The sequence below is a fragment of the Castanea sativa genome, chromosome 2 (genome assembly GCF_040712315.1).
Source record: "Castanea sativa cultivar Marrone di Chiusa Pesio chromosome 2, ASM4071231v1".
NCBI classification, from domain to species: domain Eukaryota; kingdom Viridiplantae; phylum Streptophyta; class Magnoliopsida; order Fagales; family Fagaceae; genus Castanea; species Castanea sativa.
In genome coordinates this window covers 14,955,073-14,974,270 of record NC_134014.1, presented here as the reverse complement: position 1 = coordinate 14,974,270, position 19,198 = coordinate 14,955,073, and the positions used below count along the sequence as shown (strand labels likewise).

At 33.2% G+C, this 19,198-nt stretch overlaps 1 protein-coding gene across 1 annotated transcript; it reads right to left on the bottom strand.

The window, feature by feature from the left end:
* Nucleotides 1–1,639: 1,639 nt before the first annotated feature.
* On the bottom strand, nucleotides 1,640–13,659 carry LOC142626461 (pleiotropic drug resistance protein 3-like). The gene is made up of 24 exons (XM_075800286.1): nucleotides 13,211–13,659; nucleotides 12,325–12,448; nucleotides 12,062–12,147; nucleotides 11,791–11,875; nucleotides 11,319–11,478; nucleotides 10,854–10,930; nucleotides 10,722–10,775; nucleotides 10,525–10,615; nucleotides 9,751–10,052; nucleotides 9,392–9,673; nucleotides 8,980–9,293; nucleotides 8,717–8,877; nucleotides 8,542–8,645; nucleotides 8,304–8,457; nucleotides 8,075–8,218; nucleotides 7,887–7,960; nucleotides 7,464–7,796; nucleotides 6,547–6,837; nucleotides 5,439–5,522; nucleotides 4,369–4,502; nucleotides 3,950–4,177; nucleotides 3,104–3,275; nucleotides 2,733–2,987; nucleotides 1,640–2,056 (listed from the first exon to the last, which is right to left on the bottom strand). Exons 1-24 carry the CDS (start codon nucleotides 13,540–13,542, stop codon nucleotides 1,790–1,792), a joined length of 4,308 nt encoding a protein of 1,435 aa, XP_075656401.1. The 5' UTR covers nucleotides 13,543–13,659; the 3' UTR covers nucleotides 1,640–1,789.
* Between the last annotated feature and the right edge of the window lie 5,539 nt (nucleotides 13,660–19,198).

Genomic DNA, 19,198 nt, shown 5'->3' with positions numbered 1-19,198 from the left:
CACGATCAAAACCTCAGTATGTTAGGCAACCACATTTAGTGTTGATGGAACATATATTTTCAAGATAGAATTCATGATCTCTTAACAGAGATATAAAATATTCCCTTGAAATAAGTTTAATGGGTTTGGTTATTCAGAGTGTTAGACCTAACCACTTTAGTAAGGAGTTACTAAAGTATATATTTATGAAATTGGATTTCATAAATATACGATGAATAATTTAAAGGATTAAACCGGGTACTCAAGGATTAAGATGTAGTAATCTTCAAAGTGGCAGTCAACATTCATGACTTTGTATTACTATGAATATTTTATGAAAGGGTTGCATGTATAATAAAGTCTTGGGATATAATTTATTAATAAGGCCTAAAGTGCAATTATATTTAATATAACTATATAAATATATAGTTATATTAAATATAATTAATGGTAATTTTGGACTTGTCAAGAGTTGACAAAAAAATTCAAAGCCCATTGGATTTAGAGTCTTATTTGTTCCCTTTTGGTTCCACTCCAAGCCACATACTAAAACCCAATTGGAATGGCCCAAAAGGCTAGCCCAATTAGATAATCAATTAGATATGAGGACAGAAAAATACAGGATTTCATATGTGTTGAATGTGAAATGAGATGGTGTGAATTTCATATGTGTTGAATATGAAATGAAATGGTGTGTATGTGAGTGGAAGCCACTCTATTATTCTCCCTTGAACACATACGTGTAAACTAATTGAGAGATCACACTTCTTGGGCAGAAGTAGAATTAAAGTGAAGATTAAAAGTGTTCCTAAGTATTTCTACTCTTTGGTTTTGAATTTCACCGCACCAAGGTATACTCTTATGTTCTTGAATTCTGAAATTTACATAGTACATGTTAACAATTGTGAATGAAATAGATCCATTAAATTTCCGCTGCGTATGTTTTGTATGCGATACAAACATGTGTTTTTCCAATAGTTAATCCTACTGATCATCATTCCACTACACTAAGAAACTGTTTTTTGTAGTCCCTTCCAGTACCAAGCCCTTATTGATGTTATATCTAAGCTTTTATTGTTCCAATGGCTCTTAGAAAATATAAGTGCTCCCTACACGAGTACTATTGGCATTGCCCACAATTATGTCTTTCATAAGCACACTAAGCATTTTGAAACCAACTATCACTTCAACCGACATCATCTCTTAAAGGGTAGCCTTCACTTGCACTCAGTTTCCTTATGCCAATTTTGGGCTGAATTTAGGTTGTTTTAACACATCAGATATTATCAATCAACAGATTCACCTATATTATGTAACAATATAGCTTGTGTTAGTGTTATAAAAATAAGGAAAGAGTCAAGGGAGCATGTGAATGAAGGAGATTTTCATTTTTGGATTGGTATACTAAAGAAGGATGAGATTTTACAAAGCCCTTATATAGCGGGTTATGTGTCACGCAATTATTGGCATATTAGTTTGTAAGCATTTTGTAGTAAAATTGTTTATAGCTTTAGCGTTTTCTGTCACACCACTTGGGGCTTCTGTGATTTACAAGCAAACCATAAGAATCCATGCTACAAGAACTATATTTTCTTCGCATACAATTGAGTTGTCAAATACCACCCATCTTCACATTGTCTTTCTGATGGAGGGGAAGATATTGATTCTAAAATCTCTGGTTCTATATGGCATGTCACAGAATTTATATACGGCCAAAAACTGTTTTTCTTATCATGCACTAGAACTGCTATACATATATTTATGCCAAACACTTGCGTGGAGTGTATTTCAAGCAATTTTTAGCTCATTTCTACCTCCGTTGGAAACTTAGTTTCCCTATGCAATAGGCAAACAGGGAAGCGTAAATAATTGGATAAGCAATGAGCACAAAGGCCACAAGGCCCAATTGATCATGTTGAAAGCCATAATAATCTTCAAGAAAGGAACCAACTGTCTTGAGCTCCCCAAAGATTAGTATCTCCTTCTTTATATCTCCATACTGTGAAGTCAGCAGGCCATTTAGGGACCACGCTGTAGGGCAGATCCAATAGCACCAGACCCACCATTTAGGAATTTTCTGCATATCAAGTAACACAGTTATTATGTTTAGCTTGATTGTACCGAATGCTTAATGGTATAAGAAGTACTACACCATGGAACAACTTTCTTATGATCCATTCAGGTATGATCACTTTTTAGAGACTATTTGCAAATCCCTAGTACCCATGCAGACATGTGTAAGGAAAGAAACTGGAAGTGGTGTTGCCATCTTCTATGAATGGAAAATGCTAAAGATACTACCAAAAACTAAGGTGACAATCAATGTGATTGATGCTACATCAACAACATAATAAATAAATTTCTGAATTACTTTTTTTTTTTTTTGTCTTTAAAATTTGACATGCAGTTTGTAAGGCTTATGTAGTAGCCATATATAACATCACTCTATGAAAATAACAAAAAAGTTTGGGGGCACATGCAGAAATTTTTTTCTCTAATGCTCTTCCACCTTTCTAGGAAACTTCGGTAAGAAGTGGTAACTCACTACATTATTTTTGCTTTCTCATTTTCATCAGTTTAAACATCAGATAGACAAGGTAATGAATATTCTAAGAATGAGAATGTTCTTGGTACAAAGGAAGATATCCCTTGTGTGTTTATAAATGCTTCTATCCATTTAACATATTTTTCCTGTTTATAAGATTAAAACAGCATTCTATGTGACTACTTATAGAAGAGTTGAAAGGGTTTACCGGTCCTGGCATAAGGAAGCCTGAGAAAATGTTCAATATGGTGTAGATTGCAGCTGCCAGTATGGAAGCTACATCGATACTTTTGCTCATTGAAACTAGCAGCATCCCTAAATATACATAGTAGAGAAGAGTACAGAATGTGGCATAGAAGTACCAAAAGACCTTGTAAGCTGACCAGTAGAATCCTATTGCTGGATATGTAATGGCCACATACAAAATTGTTTGCAAAATTACATAAGGTATTTCCATGGTCACCTTCAACATTAAAAAAAAGTTATTACACTTGTTATCCATCAAATATCAAGGCAAAACAATTGATTTGGTAAAAAAAAAAAAAAAATTGTTGTTCTTTGATAGAAACACTATCAAACCTGTGCAAATGAGTAAGCATTTTGGGAGTACATTCCAGCGAATTTTTCCCGGTACAGAACAGTGCGTTCAGTGGCCACATATGGAAGAACTGTTGAACAGTTGTTTAAGCCCAAGAATATTACAGCCATATACATTGATCCAAGGATGTTGAACAAATCCTGCTCAGTGTTTCTTTGGAAAGAAAGAAGAAAAAGAAGGAATTCAAAAGCTTCACATGCCAGTCTACTACAAATATTAGCTGCAGGAAGCTTTATAATATCCACAAGTAATAAACAAAAGTTCAATCAAGCTTGTAATTTTTGTTTATTACCATGGATTTATAAGGATGGTAATGACAGAGTGTTTGACATTTTTTTTTTTTAATAAAGTAAAGAAGGAAATGAAAAAGACTGTATCATAGTGGTTTTCAATGTTTTGTCTTTTGAAAGAAATTTATAACTAAGAATAAACACGAGAAATTTCTATTCTATTTTCCTCCAAACTAAGAGGTTGAGCCTACGTGTGATGGCAAATGTCTTCCACCAAAAGCAACAAGTAGCGGATTTGAGTTCGGAAATCAGTCTTTTCAATAAATTGGGGGTAAGACTGCCTACCATGACCTTTTCCAAACCCCGAATAAGTGGAAGCATTGTGCACTGGATACAACCCCCCCTCCCCCCTTCAGAGTTAAAAGAACAATTTTAAAATAAGAATTAAAAGAACAATGAAATAGAAAAGTATATCCCAAAGTTTTTTTTTTAGAGATCTTGTTATCTCAATGCATATGTATGTCTAGATGCATGTATTTTAAAATTTTCTAAAAAAAATTGTTATCTAAATGTATGCATGTATATCTAGATGCTTACATCTCCTTTCCTTTCTGCCAAAAGACTGCCCCAAACAACAGTGCTGCAGCAATTATAAATAGGAAACGTGCCAAGTTGTATTCAGGACTTCTCCAATAAGATAAGTGTTGTTTCCATAGGCATGCCATAAACTGCACCCAACCACTTTGTGCGTAAGGAGTGGGAAAGTGCAAGTCTCTTGAACCTGGCTGTGGCTCACTCAACTGTCTTACCAACTCGATGGTGTCACTAGAATACAAGAACAATAAAAAGATTATAATTAATCAGAAACCAAATAGAATTATCATAACCATGTGTAAACGATTAGGAAAAGTTTAAACTTGCTAGATAGAGTGACGCATGCCTTTTTAGGAAATTAATTTGACACGATTTGCAACAAAATAATACTTTCCTATCAATGTTAGTAAATATATACTAACCGATGCAGAGGTGAATCCTTATAAATTCTGGAAAAATCTATATCAAGATCTGCTTCTACTGAAGCAGAAGTAACTTCTAACATCCATGTTGCTGGATTATAATTATTTTTGATCTTTGGCACATCAGCAATACCCTGTTGAATAGAAAAATATAGTGAAATCAGTGATTTATAGCAACTTACATGCTTGGATTTATTTAATAATGCCAAATTTAAAGAAGTGAAAGATAGTCAATGGTGAGCGTTTTTAACTTTTCAAGGTTTTTGTTAAGATTATTATAAATTCCATTTAATGATTGTAATGTTTTATGGGCAAATAATAATCACTAATTCCACCAAAATAAGGTAAGACTTTAACACTTCCTGTAGGTACTCGACAGGTGGAGGAGGTTACTGGCGTATGTAGATATAGCTCAAGCACTCTGGAAATTGATATGCACATTCTTGGATTAATCAATATGCAGAAGATAATAGCACATTTAGAAACCTATGTAATGATTTCAGAACACTTTGGAAACTTTAACTAGAATTCTCTTTGGATTCAAGACCCAATTTTTGGTTAAGCTTTTGGTGGAACTCAACTTATACATGCACTAGAGATTCTCTCTTGAACGCAAGTAAAGTTATGTATGTTATTCAGCCAAAGAAGAAGAGAGAAAGAAACAAAGAAAAACTCACATTTTCATGTACAAATCACTCCTTAACCTTATTTTAATTACTTTTATATCTTATTATAATTTTTGGAGTATTATCATCTTGATAATATGCTAGTACTAACTTTCATGATAGTATCTGCATATATTAAGATGGAATTTTTATTTATTTATTTATTTAATATAAGTGGTCATCAATTAAAAGTGTCTCCTTATCAAAATAAGTAAATAATTTGCATCCCTTCAACCTCAAAAATTTATCCTTCTCATGCGTCTACTTATTACATATACGGATGGTTTTAGTATCCGTCAGTCATCTAACCACGCAAGGAAACAACACGCTATAAAAGAATGTTCAATGTTATGACTAGAAATTTGCTTGCTTGTTACAACATATATTGCTGGCAGTCTGGCATACCTCAAAATATTCAATAAGTTTACTTGAATGATGACCTAGAATTCCAGAATAAATGATCTGTCCTCCAGTTTTCATTAGAATCAACTGCACCAAAAAGATTACTGAGTTGTACAAAATATCATTTAATAGCAATACTAATAAGATTACAGAAAATCTTTTACAGTCAACCATATGTGCCTCATGCTATCTTAATCAATTTAGCAATTTGTCCTCATGGTTTGAGATACCATATAAATCTAAGTAAAGATAAAACTTTGATGAAATGCTCAAAATTGTGATATATTTTAATTTTGTACTATGCACTGTGATAACAGAATCTCAAAATCATAGTTAGAAAGATACTAAAGAGTGATGGATAATGTTAGTATAGTTTGCTCATCCACAACTATGAGGAAGGAAAAATTGCAGAGCATGTTGCTTTAGAATGACTGGTGCATACAAAACAATAAGCAGGTAGGATTTGAAATGAAATTAAGGCTAAGTTGCTTTGAAGCACAAGAATGGGTTCAACTCTTCAAGAGCACTCTCTTGGAACAAGCAATAGGCTCAAATCTACTTTCTCATCAAAAACTTAGTATTTTTGTACATCCTTGAGTTATTTGTAATACTAGGCTCAAATTCTAACTGTTCTAGATAAGAAAGCAAAAGCAATACCAAAAATGATGCAGATTCAGGTAGAATAATATCATAAACTTTTCAGGTAATTAATTATATGGCTGTGGATAGGGTAACATAACAATCCATATTACGACCCACATTTAGTTCAGATTAAGGACCTTTAAGTTGAATTGAGTTGTATCCATAGACTAAAAGCCTATAAATAGCTACCCAGAAGATAGAAATATGATTTTTAGATAGATTTTAGCACAGGATAAGCACATCTACTGTAATCATTTGACAGGTCAATGTTCCTTGGATGACAAGATACCAACAACATGCTCCCTATAAAGAACCCTGTAGTATAATTAGCCCAAAAAGAATGAGATGACTTCTAATTTTATGGCCGGGATAATTTAACCAAAATTTGTTAGTAGATAAATCTTATAATCCCAATGCTAAAAGCTGGAGTTTGTCGTAATTTTCTAAAATAAGGCACTATTTCTTCTACCTCATCGAAAGCCTCGAATATGTCAATGCTTGGTTGGTGGATGGTGCAAACCGTTGTCCTTCCTGTGGATACTACATTCTTCACTGCACGCATGACAATTGCAGCTGCTCTCGCATCTAAACCCGATGTAGGTTCATCCATAAATATTATTGATGGATTTGAAACAAGCTCCACTGCAATTGTTAGCCTTTTACGTTGTTCGGTAGATAGGCCACTTTGGCCTGGAATTCCAACAAACGAATCTTTGATACCATCAAGTTCAATTGTTTCAATGACTTCTTCTACAAATCTCTGCATGACATATTGTAGAGACTGTTATGAATGCATTATAATGTTTTAGACCATGTAATTCATAGTGTATCTATAGCAGCATACTTTACTCCAAGAGAAATTTTACATACTAATATCAGTTACTGTTTGTTCGTGCCATTTGCACCAATATTCAGGGTTTTATGCATTTATCTAAACATGATTTGAAATTTCCTTATCATTCTCTTGTTTTTCCCACACATTTTAAGCAAATTACAGTGGTTTTTTAAGTGTTAAAAATGTTACACAGTAGTGGACACAAGTCTCAAGTTATTAAGTTTCTGTCATGCTAATATTTTTTTGGGACAATGTCAAGTATTGATCTTAATCAAAAGTCAACAGTCACAATCCCCATGACAAATCAAAAACTTGAAGATTCATTCCATTAGAGCTACCAATGCCTTCTCTATTTGCGTATCTTCAATTACAATAATTATTGAATTTGACTTAGATTGCTTAAGACTCTTGTAGCCAGTCCATATAGTTGGTATAAGGCTTAGTTTAGTAAAGCAGACAATCTTTCAATTTTGAGTCCCTTCAGAAATTGTTTGAAATTCTATACGATAGTACTATTGATAATTATGGAGAGGAACTGGAAGATATCATACAGCTTTTGTGTCTGAATCAATCTCAGGTGGCAATCGCAACCAAGCCGAGTATGTCACTGATTCTTTTACAGTAATCCGTGGAGAATGTATATCATTCTGCTCACAGTAACCTGATATTCTTGCAAATGTCTTCTGGACCTTGGGATAACCTCCTATTCTTATATCTCCTTCAACTGTACCTCCAGTTTTCCTCCCAGAGAGGACGTCCATGAGAGTTGTTTTTCCAGCTCCACTTACGCCCATAAGTGCTGTAAGAATTCCTGGCCTAAATGCTCCTGTAATATCACGAAGCAACTGAAGCTTTTTCTGACTGAAACCCATCTCTCTCATTTCCTGGGCAGAAGGGATGTAGTAACAAGTAAGTTCTACCTTGTAATCAAATTCAAAATAATCATATGTGAATCATCATTTGCACTTGATTACCGGAGGGGTGTCAACAAAGTATTGCACATCTTTAAATGATATTGTCAAGGGCTCAAATGGCAGGACCAATCTCCCTGTACAACCAACCACATTCTCTTGTATCATCTTAGAATTTCCAAAATTTTATTTACTGTATTGAGAATTAATTTTTTTGTTAAGTAACTTATTGGCTAACAGTTTTATCTTACCAAAATTTCTTGTTTCTGCAGTAGTTTGCGGAGAAGTAGCTAGAGTTGATTGGTTATCCAGCTCTGCGCTACCATTACAATCATCTGCTTCTCGTAGCTGAGAGAAATTTTTTTTCGAAATAATAGCTCGAGAAATCTTTGGAGCTGCATTCATGATAGGCTTACAGGTGAATGGATGGAATTTAAAAATTCAATCTTTATGCTTGTTTATTAATTGAAATGAACTTACGCTTTATGTAAGTTAAGGCTAAGATAAATCCAATATCGAAAAGTATTGTGAACCCAAACAAAGCCCCCAATGATATCCAATAGAAATAGCCATCAAAGTTCAAACCACGAGTAGTTAGAATCTCCATTCCTATGGTCATGTTTCCTTTCGAAACCTACAAAATGAGAATGAACTAAAGCTATTCAGTTGCTCTTGTAAATAAGCATGGCAAAAAAATATTAGGTCTTCTTCAAAGTACCTTTTGCCATCGTGGAGCAAGAAATTCATTCAGTGCTATACCTATTTCCGCATAACTCATGGGAGAAAGCCAGAAACCCCATCTCAACCAAGGTGGTAAAGAGGCTACAAAGAAGAAACTCTGTAAGTAGTCTAGATGTTATCCCTGAGAATCAAAGAAAATAATTTATACTCACGTCGAGGAATAATGAAGCCTCCAAACAAGAAGATTAATACTAAGATCAAAGCACCACAAGTTGATGCAGTAACCATAGTCCGGAAAACTGAGGCAATGAAACGACACATGGACGTTGATTCTAGATGTAGAGCAAACAGCAAAAGGAACTGGAAGAAGAACCTAAGCCATATGTAGAAAATGTATATTAAAGCTTAAAGAGAGAGAGAGAGAGAGATTATCCTTCTAGTATTTTTGTTCCATTGGATTTTGAAAAGTACTTACCTTTCTACCTCAGGGCTATACCCAATAACATAGTAAGTCATGACTGTCCAAAGTATTGAATCAACCAAAGAAAGTGGAATCTTTAGAAGAGATGCTGGAATAGAATATGCCCATGCCGGATACAGATAGAATGATCTTTGCTTGTAAACCACTGGAAGTCTAGTGATTGTCAAGGACAACTCTGCAACTCCATTAGTCATGAGTCTTACAATTGTATAAAATAGACAGCCCAAAAAATAATTGGCACCGATCAAGTCCACAGTTGTCTGAGTACGCATAAATACTGTCATTGTAATAAATGCAGTGATGATGAGCTGCAGGATAAAGGAAGTGGGAAATGTGTTAGTTTGATGTTATTGAGAATGAAATTGTAGATGCACCAGACTAAGTAGTCGTATGAGTAAATTATCACCTGCATCGTTTTGAAAATATAGACAAATGAATTCCGTTTCATGAGAAGTAGCTCTCTGGCCATGCAAGCTTTGAACATCTCCCATTTGCTCAAAGAGTAAATATCAAATGACAAGGCACCATTGTGGCTCTTAGATTTATCATATGGTTTTGAGAGCTCATCATTTAACTTCTGTCCTAAAGAACTAGCTTTGAACCTTTGAGAGAACTGATCCACTGAAATATAATTGTATGGAAGGTCAGCATGGTACCAGTATTGTTCTTGATCCTTTCTGGAGATAACCTGCAAATGTTTGAAATTTGAGAATATGAGACAATTAGGATTAATGTCAACTGTAAACAGGAATCATGTTCTCTCACCTCCTGAAGGAAGTCTGCAGCACCTTTTCTTTCTGGGCACTTGAAACCACAATCCTCAAAAAATTGAAGTACATGAGTTCGAGGACCATGGTATACTATTTTCCCTTCTGCCATTAATATCACTTCATCAAATAGATCAAATGTTTCAGGAGCTGGCTGAAGAAGTGAAACTAATGCAGTTGTATCTGTGATGTGCACCAATTGCTGAAGACAGGTAACTATCTGAAAGGTTGTGGAACTGTCTAGTCCAGTCGATATTTCATCCATAAAAAGAGCTTTTGTGGGACCAACAATCATCTCCCCTGCCAGTCAAAGTAGCCATGAAAATCCTGGGTTGAGAAGAATATTCCTGCATGGTAAATATTTTCTTTCCTTTTCTCACAACACTAGGGAAAAGGTTTTACAAATGTAAGACCATTTTTTATAAACTACCACTTCATGAGAGATTTTTAATTTTTTAAATGGCAGTTAGAGTGGATACAAGGTTCAAATTCAGGACCACATGTTCTAGTACCATGATAAATTAGCTGTTAAGAAATTATGAACTTTATCATTTAACTATTATTCTAACCTTTTTAATTGCCCCACAGAAGCAAGTGGGAGGAAGTAGAAAAAAGATTGCCCAACAAAAGCTTTTAGAAAGATATTAAGCTTGTATAGATTTTTGTTCTTGTTCAATGGAACCTCTTATAGAATTTATAAATAGAGATGTGCTAGTAGTGGCAGAATCATTAGCAAAACGAAATTAACAGCATGTTTATCATTTTTAACAACCTGTAGTTAACCTTTTCTTCTGGCCACCAGAAATGCCTCTTTTCAATGCATCTCCAACCATTGTGTCACTGCAGATATCGAGTCCAAGGATCTAAAAGACCAAAATATTGTACTTTACACATCAAATTGGATAAAAACTTTTTGTTTGAAATACTCCATTGCCTACTTTAATCAAGCTCTGCTTAAAGAAAAGCTACCTTTAAAACATAGTCTGTTTGGAGATTTCTTTTTTGTCCTTCTACTGATATTGCCTGCAGGTATTTTGTTACCGCCTAATATACTCTCAAAATACTTTTAGTAATTATTTTTAAAAAAATTTGCATGAATACCTTCATATAGGTGTCAATGTCAGGGTCAGGGACAATCCCTTCTTCCTTCTCTCTTCTGCTTACTTCCATCATGATATCTGCAGAGTGAAAAAAAAAAAAAAGGTTATAGATAGTGGCTCATATTCTGAATGAGAAAGTAACACAGGTATCTAGTTTAAATGTCTCAAGGTACAATAAGGTATGTTAGGAAATTCAATGTACTGGGTTAGGGGTTTTTAATAGGGGCAGACTGGCTGTATAAACATGTAACCCTAGTTTTTCATATAGAGGAATGATTAGCCACTCACTCCTGTGGATATAGGCACACTGCTGAATCATGTAGATCTTTAAGTTGATTATCTCTTTTTTTTCACTAAAATTTCATAAACAGAAATCTTCAACAAGAAATAACTTCAAATTAAATAAACTGATATGAGTGCACAACTACCCTGCTAATAACTAAATGGAGGAAACAAGGAACCTTACCTGCTCTGCTTCCAACACCCTGGCAGCGTGCTGCAAAGTCGATTGTTTCCCTCACAGTCATCTCAGCTAGGTGCAGGTCATGTTGGCTTATGTAAGCTGATGTTTTCTGTGGAATAAACTCACCTAGCCTGTAGCCATTATAAGAGATTTCCCCTGCCACCTGTAGTAAGGAAAAGCTGAAGATTATTGTACAGATTGTGACATATAGATATGATTAGTTTGCAACATGTATATGAACTATAGATAAAATTAGTTTCCAATAAGTTCATAGTAATTGGAATCCTCATGTGCATGAAAAGGCATAAATGTGATGGCTGATCATGTTTTTTGAAACTACCCATGTTTGGGTGTAATTTCTTTATGTTTTTAAAATAAAGTATATAGAATCTTGAATTGTTTTAAGAATGAAAATTTATTTCCTAGCATTGTATTGCTTTTAAGCTTGTCTACTACAGTTTTTTGAAATACTAACATCGAGAGATTGATCAAGCTTTCCTGCAAGAGCCAATAAAAAGGTCGTTTTCCCACAGCCTGGCGGACCAAGAAGAAGTGTAAGCCTGCATTCATAGAGAAATTCCATAAGTGAACAATTTTGGCCCCCTTCCCAAATCTTAGAATACTGTTCTACTTACATAGTTTGGCTGACTTGGTGAGTTGGTTCTGTTAGCATTGATTTAATGTAAATTTCTAACCATATAAATTTTATGCTTTGTTGCTATGCAACGAACATATATTTGGCTTACCTTGATGGTTTGATGATGCCACTGACATCTTTTAAAATGTTTATCTTGGCTTCTTGAGAATTGCACTGGATTACCTTTGTAAAAACCTGTCCAAGAGATAAATTCAGTGGAATTGTCAATCAAAAGTTGTAGCTCTTTTTGCTGATGATGACAGTGGAATTTTTTTTTTTTTTATGTATTATTTCTTCGACTCAGGATTTAGAGGTAGAGCAGGAAGTTGGCCTGGATATTTCTACAATTAGAAGGTAGAAATGCCCACTTACTGATAAGGGACTCGTGATGGAATTCCATAGTGTTGGAAGAGGCTTTCCTTGAACTACCTCGCACTTTGCATCCACAAGGAGATTCTTATATCTCACCTCCACAGTAGGTAACTTTACGTTCACTCTAACAGGAAAATTCACTTATTAATTCATCAAAATGATACATATCTGACTAGTGTCAGTCAGGAAGAGTTCCATATACATTGATATACACATGCATAAAACTCATATGACAAGAAAGATAAAGATAGTTACAAGCAGGAATAAAAAAATAAAAATAAAAAAAGGATCCAGCATTTTCTACCTGCACCACAATAAAATTAATGACAGATCAAAGAAAGTTATAAATAAATTAAGAAAATATCTAACCCTTGAGTACAGATTATGTCCACCTAACAATTCCTACAACTAATTAAAAGGCTTTCTTTTTTCAATTCTGTCAAAGCCTAAGGGCAGGACAACCAAGGATATGTATGGTAGTTTGATTTTGTGGATTGGATGTATCATCAAAGGAATTTTTTTTATAAAACCAGTTTACTTTGAGTAGTTAACTAATATAAGATCCAAAAAAGCTTTACTGCTCTGATCACTTATAATAACAACAACTAAGCCTTGCTCCCAAACTTTTAGGCTCAACCATGGATTCTCAACAAACTAGTCAAGTTCAACTACATGTATTGTTACTCTGATCACTTATAAGTTGCAGAAAATTCTGTGCAGTGACAGGCTGAAGTTAGAGGTCATAATAGAAATAAAAACATAGCTTCAGTCATCTGTAATTTAGAGGCCTTTGGAGTGCTATTCTGACTGGTAACGAAATATATGTAAACGAAGCATTTGGAACGAGATAAGCATTTCACTATATATGAACTAAAATTTGAGATACCTGTCTATCCTGTCTCTTAGTTTCTGCAGCAACCGGAGATTATCATTCTCAATGTGCTTTATGAGCTTCTCAATAAACAGATGTCTTTCAACTGCTCCAAGCTTGGTAACATCAGTCACTCTCTTACCTTTAAATTCTTTTCCACTTCCATTGTCATGATCAATATCAAATACTGAGGTTCTGAGCCGTTTGAATGTTGGTAGTCTCTCAATTGCTGCCCATTGCAGCTCAAGTTCCTCATCTTCCTCTATTATAGAATCTCCACCAGCATCAAGAGTTGAAGCATGGTGTTGAAATGATGATTGGGTTTTTCCAATTGTTGTTAGCTCCATTTTTTGAACTGATATATTTGTTTATTTCTTGGTCTTCAGTGAGGTTGTCTATAATGAGTAGGTTGTCTATAGTGAGTATTGTAGACTACTTCTTGTATTTCTGTTAACCCAAGAACAGAAAAGATACCGCTTTTAATTTAACTAGCAATTTCCCAGATATTTATTGATCCCAGGGTGGTTGGGAGTATAATGTAAACTATTAGATGTCGGGCCAAATTTTCCAAATAGCACAATTTTAGCAAAATTTTTAGGAAAAATGTATCTCACAAAATTATTTAGTCACAACATATTTTTGGAATTTGAGTTTGTCAAACTCGAGTTCAAAGAAGTATGGTCTTCACTACTTGGCGTGTCATGCAAGTTACATGAAACTCAATTTTGAGTTGGAGTTCGAGTTTGTCAAACTCGAGTTACAAAAATGTGTTGTATAACTAAATAACTTTGTCAAAATGCATTACTTCAAAAAATTTGCTAAAATTGTGACATTTTGCAAATTTGGCCTAAATGCTAGGATTGCATAGTTGCAAAAAGTGACAACTAACTACTTGGAGAATTTTCGATCTTTCTTATCTGCTTTATGGCATACTCAGCTGCCTATTGACGGAGACCAGTCTCCAGATTTTTTTTATTTTTCATTTTGTTTGAAAGCAACCTCAAAGTCTCCATAAATTTGACACATTAGAATAATGGTTAAATACTTAAAGTTTTTAGTAGTTCAAACTTTGGGATCAAGTAGTAATTTATTAAGGCATAGAGCTAGTATTTTGAGTTTGAACTTTGTCTCTACTCTTCCTCTGATTTAAAAATTAAATTTTATTTGAAAAAAAGAAAAAAGAAAAAAGAAACCTAAGACCTTACTTATTAAGAGGAGCATGAACCAACACGTGAAGAAGGATGTTAGAATAACAATTAAATAATTAAATTTACCATTACTACATAATTTAAGCTTTTGAGATCAAGTGGTAAGTTATCCTAACATGGTGCTGATATGTAAATATTTAAATCCACTAAACCATGACTCTAAAGTCTAGATAAACCATGACTTTAAAGTCTTGATAATTAATGTTTTCTTGTTGTGTCTAGTTTTGTATTCTTGCTGGTCGCGTTAGTTCCAAAATTATTAAGTGTTGGCAATCCATATCCAAAACTTTGTTTAATTAATTGTATTTCAAGTCTTAGCCTAGTGTGTCTAGAAAATGTTCAAGTGAGATCTATTGAAGTCAAAATCTGAACAATCCCAAAGACTACTGAAGAAGTAACGAATCTATTGCCTCGACTGTAGGCTCGACACCAACCGATCAATTGAGACTTAATAAATCTTGACACCAGCTTGACACTAGGTAATCGATCTAGCTTTGGGATTGGCTGAAACGTTTTAATTTAAGTCAGCTTTAATTGTGGTCTTTTGTAACCCTGATAGAGAGTTTATTTAAGGACCCGCTATGCACGACGTATTGCAGAGACTGAAAGGCTTTCAGAGTGAAAACTCAGCCTCCACCTATTGAACATATGAGTTCAGAAAAGAGAAGAATAATATATTTTTGTGATTTTTGTGCAACAAGGGTTTTCTACCTAGCAAAGTCTCTTAAGTCTTTAAATTATTGAAGATCTTATAGGTGTTTTATGTGAAGCTACTGCAATCAATATGTTGTTGTGGTATGGTTGCTAAGTTGATAGGAGATCCATGCAATTTTTTTTTTTTTTTTTTTTAAAATAGAGTTTCAACATGTGGTGTCCGTTCTTGATGATAATTTTTTATCATCAGACTAAGACACTAATTAGTTTTTGGTGTAGGCATGGATTGAACTCCAGATATCTTATTCAACCATAAAAAACTTTATTAGTTGAGCTAGCTGGTAAAGTTGTTAATCATGTTTATAGGAGATCCGTGTGCCTAAAGGTTTGTTCCATTAATAGGAGATCCATGCAAATTGAAGAAGTTTGTTGTCAATCAAAGTCCGACCGAATTAGAGCTGAATTAAAATCAATAAGTTCTACTTTAGGTAGGTATTTGGGATTGGGTAAGATTGTTGTACATGTAACATCAATTTTTATCAGTACATTATTTGACAGTGATGACCAAAATATCAACCATTGAAAATTTTTCTGTGAAAATTTTCCCCAGCATGATCATATCGCCGTATTACGATGTGGTTGTGCTTTTATTTAGATCAATTTAGGTAACTGGTTAATTAAACTACCGTCAATTTACAACCCAACGGTTTGTGCATTGGGCTATAATGGTGTCTTGTGACATCATTCTTGATGACGTGGTAATGATTATCTTATGATATCATTCTTAATGGTGTGGAAACAATAGTTCATTTCCCTAGCTGACCCGGAAATTAAGGTTTGTCCCCCCACCATTTTATTCAAACGATATGCTATATCAATCATCATCATTGGAAGATATTGTTCTCCACTCCACACGCCTTATTTCTAATCAACGGTTTGACAATATAATCTTGTCAAATCTGAACTACAACTTTTAATGGAAATTCTTTTTTCATTTAAAAAATATATATAATAGTAATTGAATTTCGACAGACAATATCTGTTTTTTTTTTTTAAATGAAAGAAAATAGAGAAATTTATATCTGGCTTATTGCTACTATGTTTTTATTCTTTGCTAGTTGCGTGCTTACGCAATGTGTAAAAATATATATAATTGTAAAAATATATATAATTATTTCATAATATAGTATATGTATAATATTATAAATATATTATTTTGAGTGTTTTTTATTTTATTTTATTTTTTAAACTTGAGTGTGTTTGATTGAGATTATTCTTTTTTGAAATGGTTCATATTTTTCAAACTTTTGTTATAGTTTGTTGTGTTTTCCTTTTCTTTATTTTCTTTTTTTGGTACAACAATACTATTTTAAGTTTCAAATTAATGATTTAAATTTATCATTCTCTTAAGTAGATTATCGTGATAATTAAACTAATAACAAATTTACAATTGATATTATACAAATAACAAAAGTTCATCAATCTAAATTTAAATTGCAAGAAAGAATAAAAAATTGAGAGAGAGAGAGAGAATAGTCACTCTTTTGGGAGAGAATATGAGAGAAATAGCAAATTTATATAAAATAAAATGAATAGAATAATACTCAAAAGAAAATATATAGTTGTAAACACTAAATTATCCAAGTCATACACTCATACTACATCTAAAATAACATTATATCATTATATATTATATAACATCATAGGATAACATCTATCAATCAAAGAAAAGAAAAGTATAAGATAAAAAATTAAAATACAACCAAATCACATCAAATCAAAGTAGAGTTCAACACAAAATTCATCAACCTAAAGTAAAGATGCAATAAAGAATTAAAAATCCACCAAAATAAATAAATGATAAATGAATATATATATATATATATTACATACATATAGAGAGAGAGAGAGAGAGAGAGAGAGAGAGAGAGAGAGTTCACCTTTTTGTGTGGGCAAAATATATATAGATTGAATGGAAGAGAGAATAATAAATTTTTATAATAAATAAAAATGGGAAAAGAATAGTCAAAATTAAAGGAAGATGGAAGAATGAAGAAATTGTATGTATATAATAATGGAGAAATAAAAATGTAAAAATTAGAGAAAGTGTAATTATAAGGTGATAAATTAATAAAGAGAAAGTATTGGAAATATGTAGATGATGTGATCACCGATGTGGCTTAATAAAAGCGTAGCAATAATAAATACTACTCTTCAACACACACACACACACACACACACATATTCATTTTTTTTTTAGGCAATGAAATTCATTAGCCACTAAGGTTGCATTTGGGAAAAACTTAAAAAATGAAGTTTTTTTTTTACTAATTAGTTTTTTATATTTATGGGCCCCATTGCACTTTTTAGTACTATTCATGCATGTTACTGTATTATTTTAGTTACCTTTTAATTTTATTTACGGTACTTTCAACAACAACAAAAATTTCATAATCTTCTTACACCCTCTTCTTCTCTATATTGGTATTGGAGCCATTATCCACCGTATAGTCTCCATCTCCTTTGATTTGTATACTTTGATTATTGTCCTTATTAGTATGCTCTGTGATTTACGTTGCTATAGAGAAAAAGAGGGTGTAAGAAGATTATGGGAACTGGTTAAGAAAATATAATACTAAAGAAATATGGAAAATTACTTGAAAGCATGGAATAGAATAAAGAACTAGATACAACAAACTAACTGATATTATTAGATTCAACAAACTCTTTTCATAGGTCATAAGGACTTCAGAGGGATGCTATTTCTTGCCATTACAAAGATACAAAGAGGTTATTTATTCTGGAATTGCCATTTCAAAGACATGATTTTGAACCAAATACACTCTCCATTTACACATGGATACCTCATGGGTATCTTGTCACCATGCTCTTACAAAAGCAGAATCTCTTAATAAGAGAATCTTATCCAAAACAGGATCAAGCACCCCAGAGGATTTTAGACAACAGCGGCCACATGAAGACATTTGGCAAATGCCCAACCTTTTTATTGGATATGATGACCCCTATTATGATAACCATGACCTAGATGTTAATGCTGATGTCGACAAAAAATGGTTCCAAGGACGAGATGAATGGGACTAAACAGCTCCATTACTTAAATAAATAAATAAAAAGTCCTAGAAACGTCCTAAGGCAGTGCAACCTTATCCATGCATGTCGGGAACACTGATTGCCCATACAAAAACTTATCCAGAAGTAGCTAGCCAGCTGGCCCCTACCATCTTGTGTGAAACAGATTGTAAATTGTATTTGAATTTGGTTTGAGTTTTGTTGTCTATAAATAACCTCTTCGTATCTTTGTAATGGCAAGAAATAGCCTCCCTCTAAAGTCCTTATGACCTATGTAAAAAGTCTCTTGAATCTAACAATATCAGTTTGTTGTATCTAGTTCTCTGTTCTATTCTCTTGAATCTATATTTCTTTAGTATTATATTTTCTTAACCAGTTCCCATAATCTTCTTACACCCTCTTCTTTAGTATTATATTTTCTTAACCAGTTCTTATAATCTTCTTACACCCTCTTATTTAAAATTCTAATTCAAAATGAAGACACAAGTAATACTCATTGAGTAAGGTTCCTAACCAGGGGCAGAGTCAGGGGTCAAGGGGGGGCAGTCACCCTCCCTAGCCCACCCAAAAAATACCTTTAGGTATTTTTTTTTTTTAAGGGTGAAAAAAAATCTTTAGTTACTAAATAACCCTGCGTACTTTTTGTTTTTGGGTTTATTAAATGCCACTTTATTTCTTTGGTCTTGAAAAAAAAGCATAACTTCTAAATGAATTATTGAGGAACCTTAAATCCTCCACTAGATGCCTTACACTGAAATGTTTTTAAGCCCCTACCATATTATAATTTGAACATTTTATGGGAATACATTAACCAAAATAATAGAAATTCACATATATTGCACTCAATATCTATCTAACTACTAATAGTTTCATTCATAACTTGAGTTTTGACTTTAAAAAAACTTTACAAATAGATTCCTCATGTTAAAAATATCTCAATAGATAAATACAATATTATGAATAAGCTTTTTTTGTAGAGTTTTTTTTGTATAATTACATTAAATATCACTTAGTATTTAAATGAATAGCTTTTAATTTTTCAAATTGGTCT

What these genes read in the sequence shown, in the direction of transcription:
- LOC142626461 (XM_075800286.1), bottom strand. Translation starts at nt 13,542, where the DNA reads ATGGAGCTAACAACAATTGGAAAAACCCAATCATCATTTCAACACCAT. An exon ending in GGGTGTTGGAAGCAGAGCAG is followed by an intron (nt 10,931 to 11,318) that starts GTAAGGTTCCTT and finishes TTCACTCTGCAG; the next exon opens with ATATCATGATGGAAGTAAGC. An exon ending in TTGATTCAGACACAAAAGCT is followed by an intron (nt 6,838 to 7,463) that starts GTATGATATCTT and finishes TATGTCATGCAG; the next exon opens with AGATTTGTAGAAGAAGTCAT.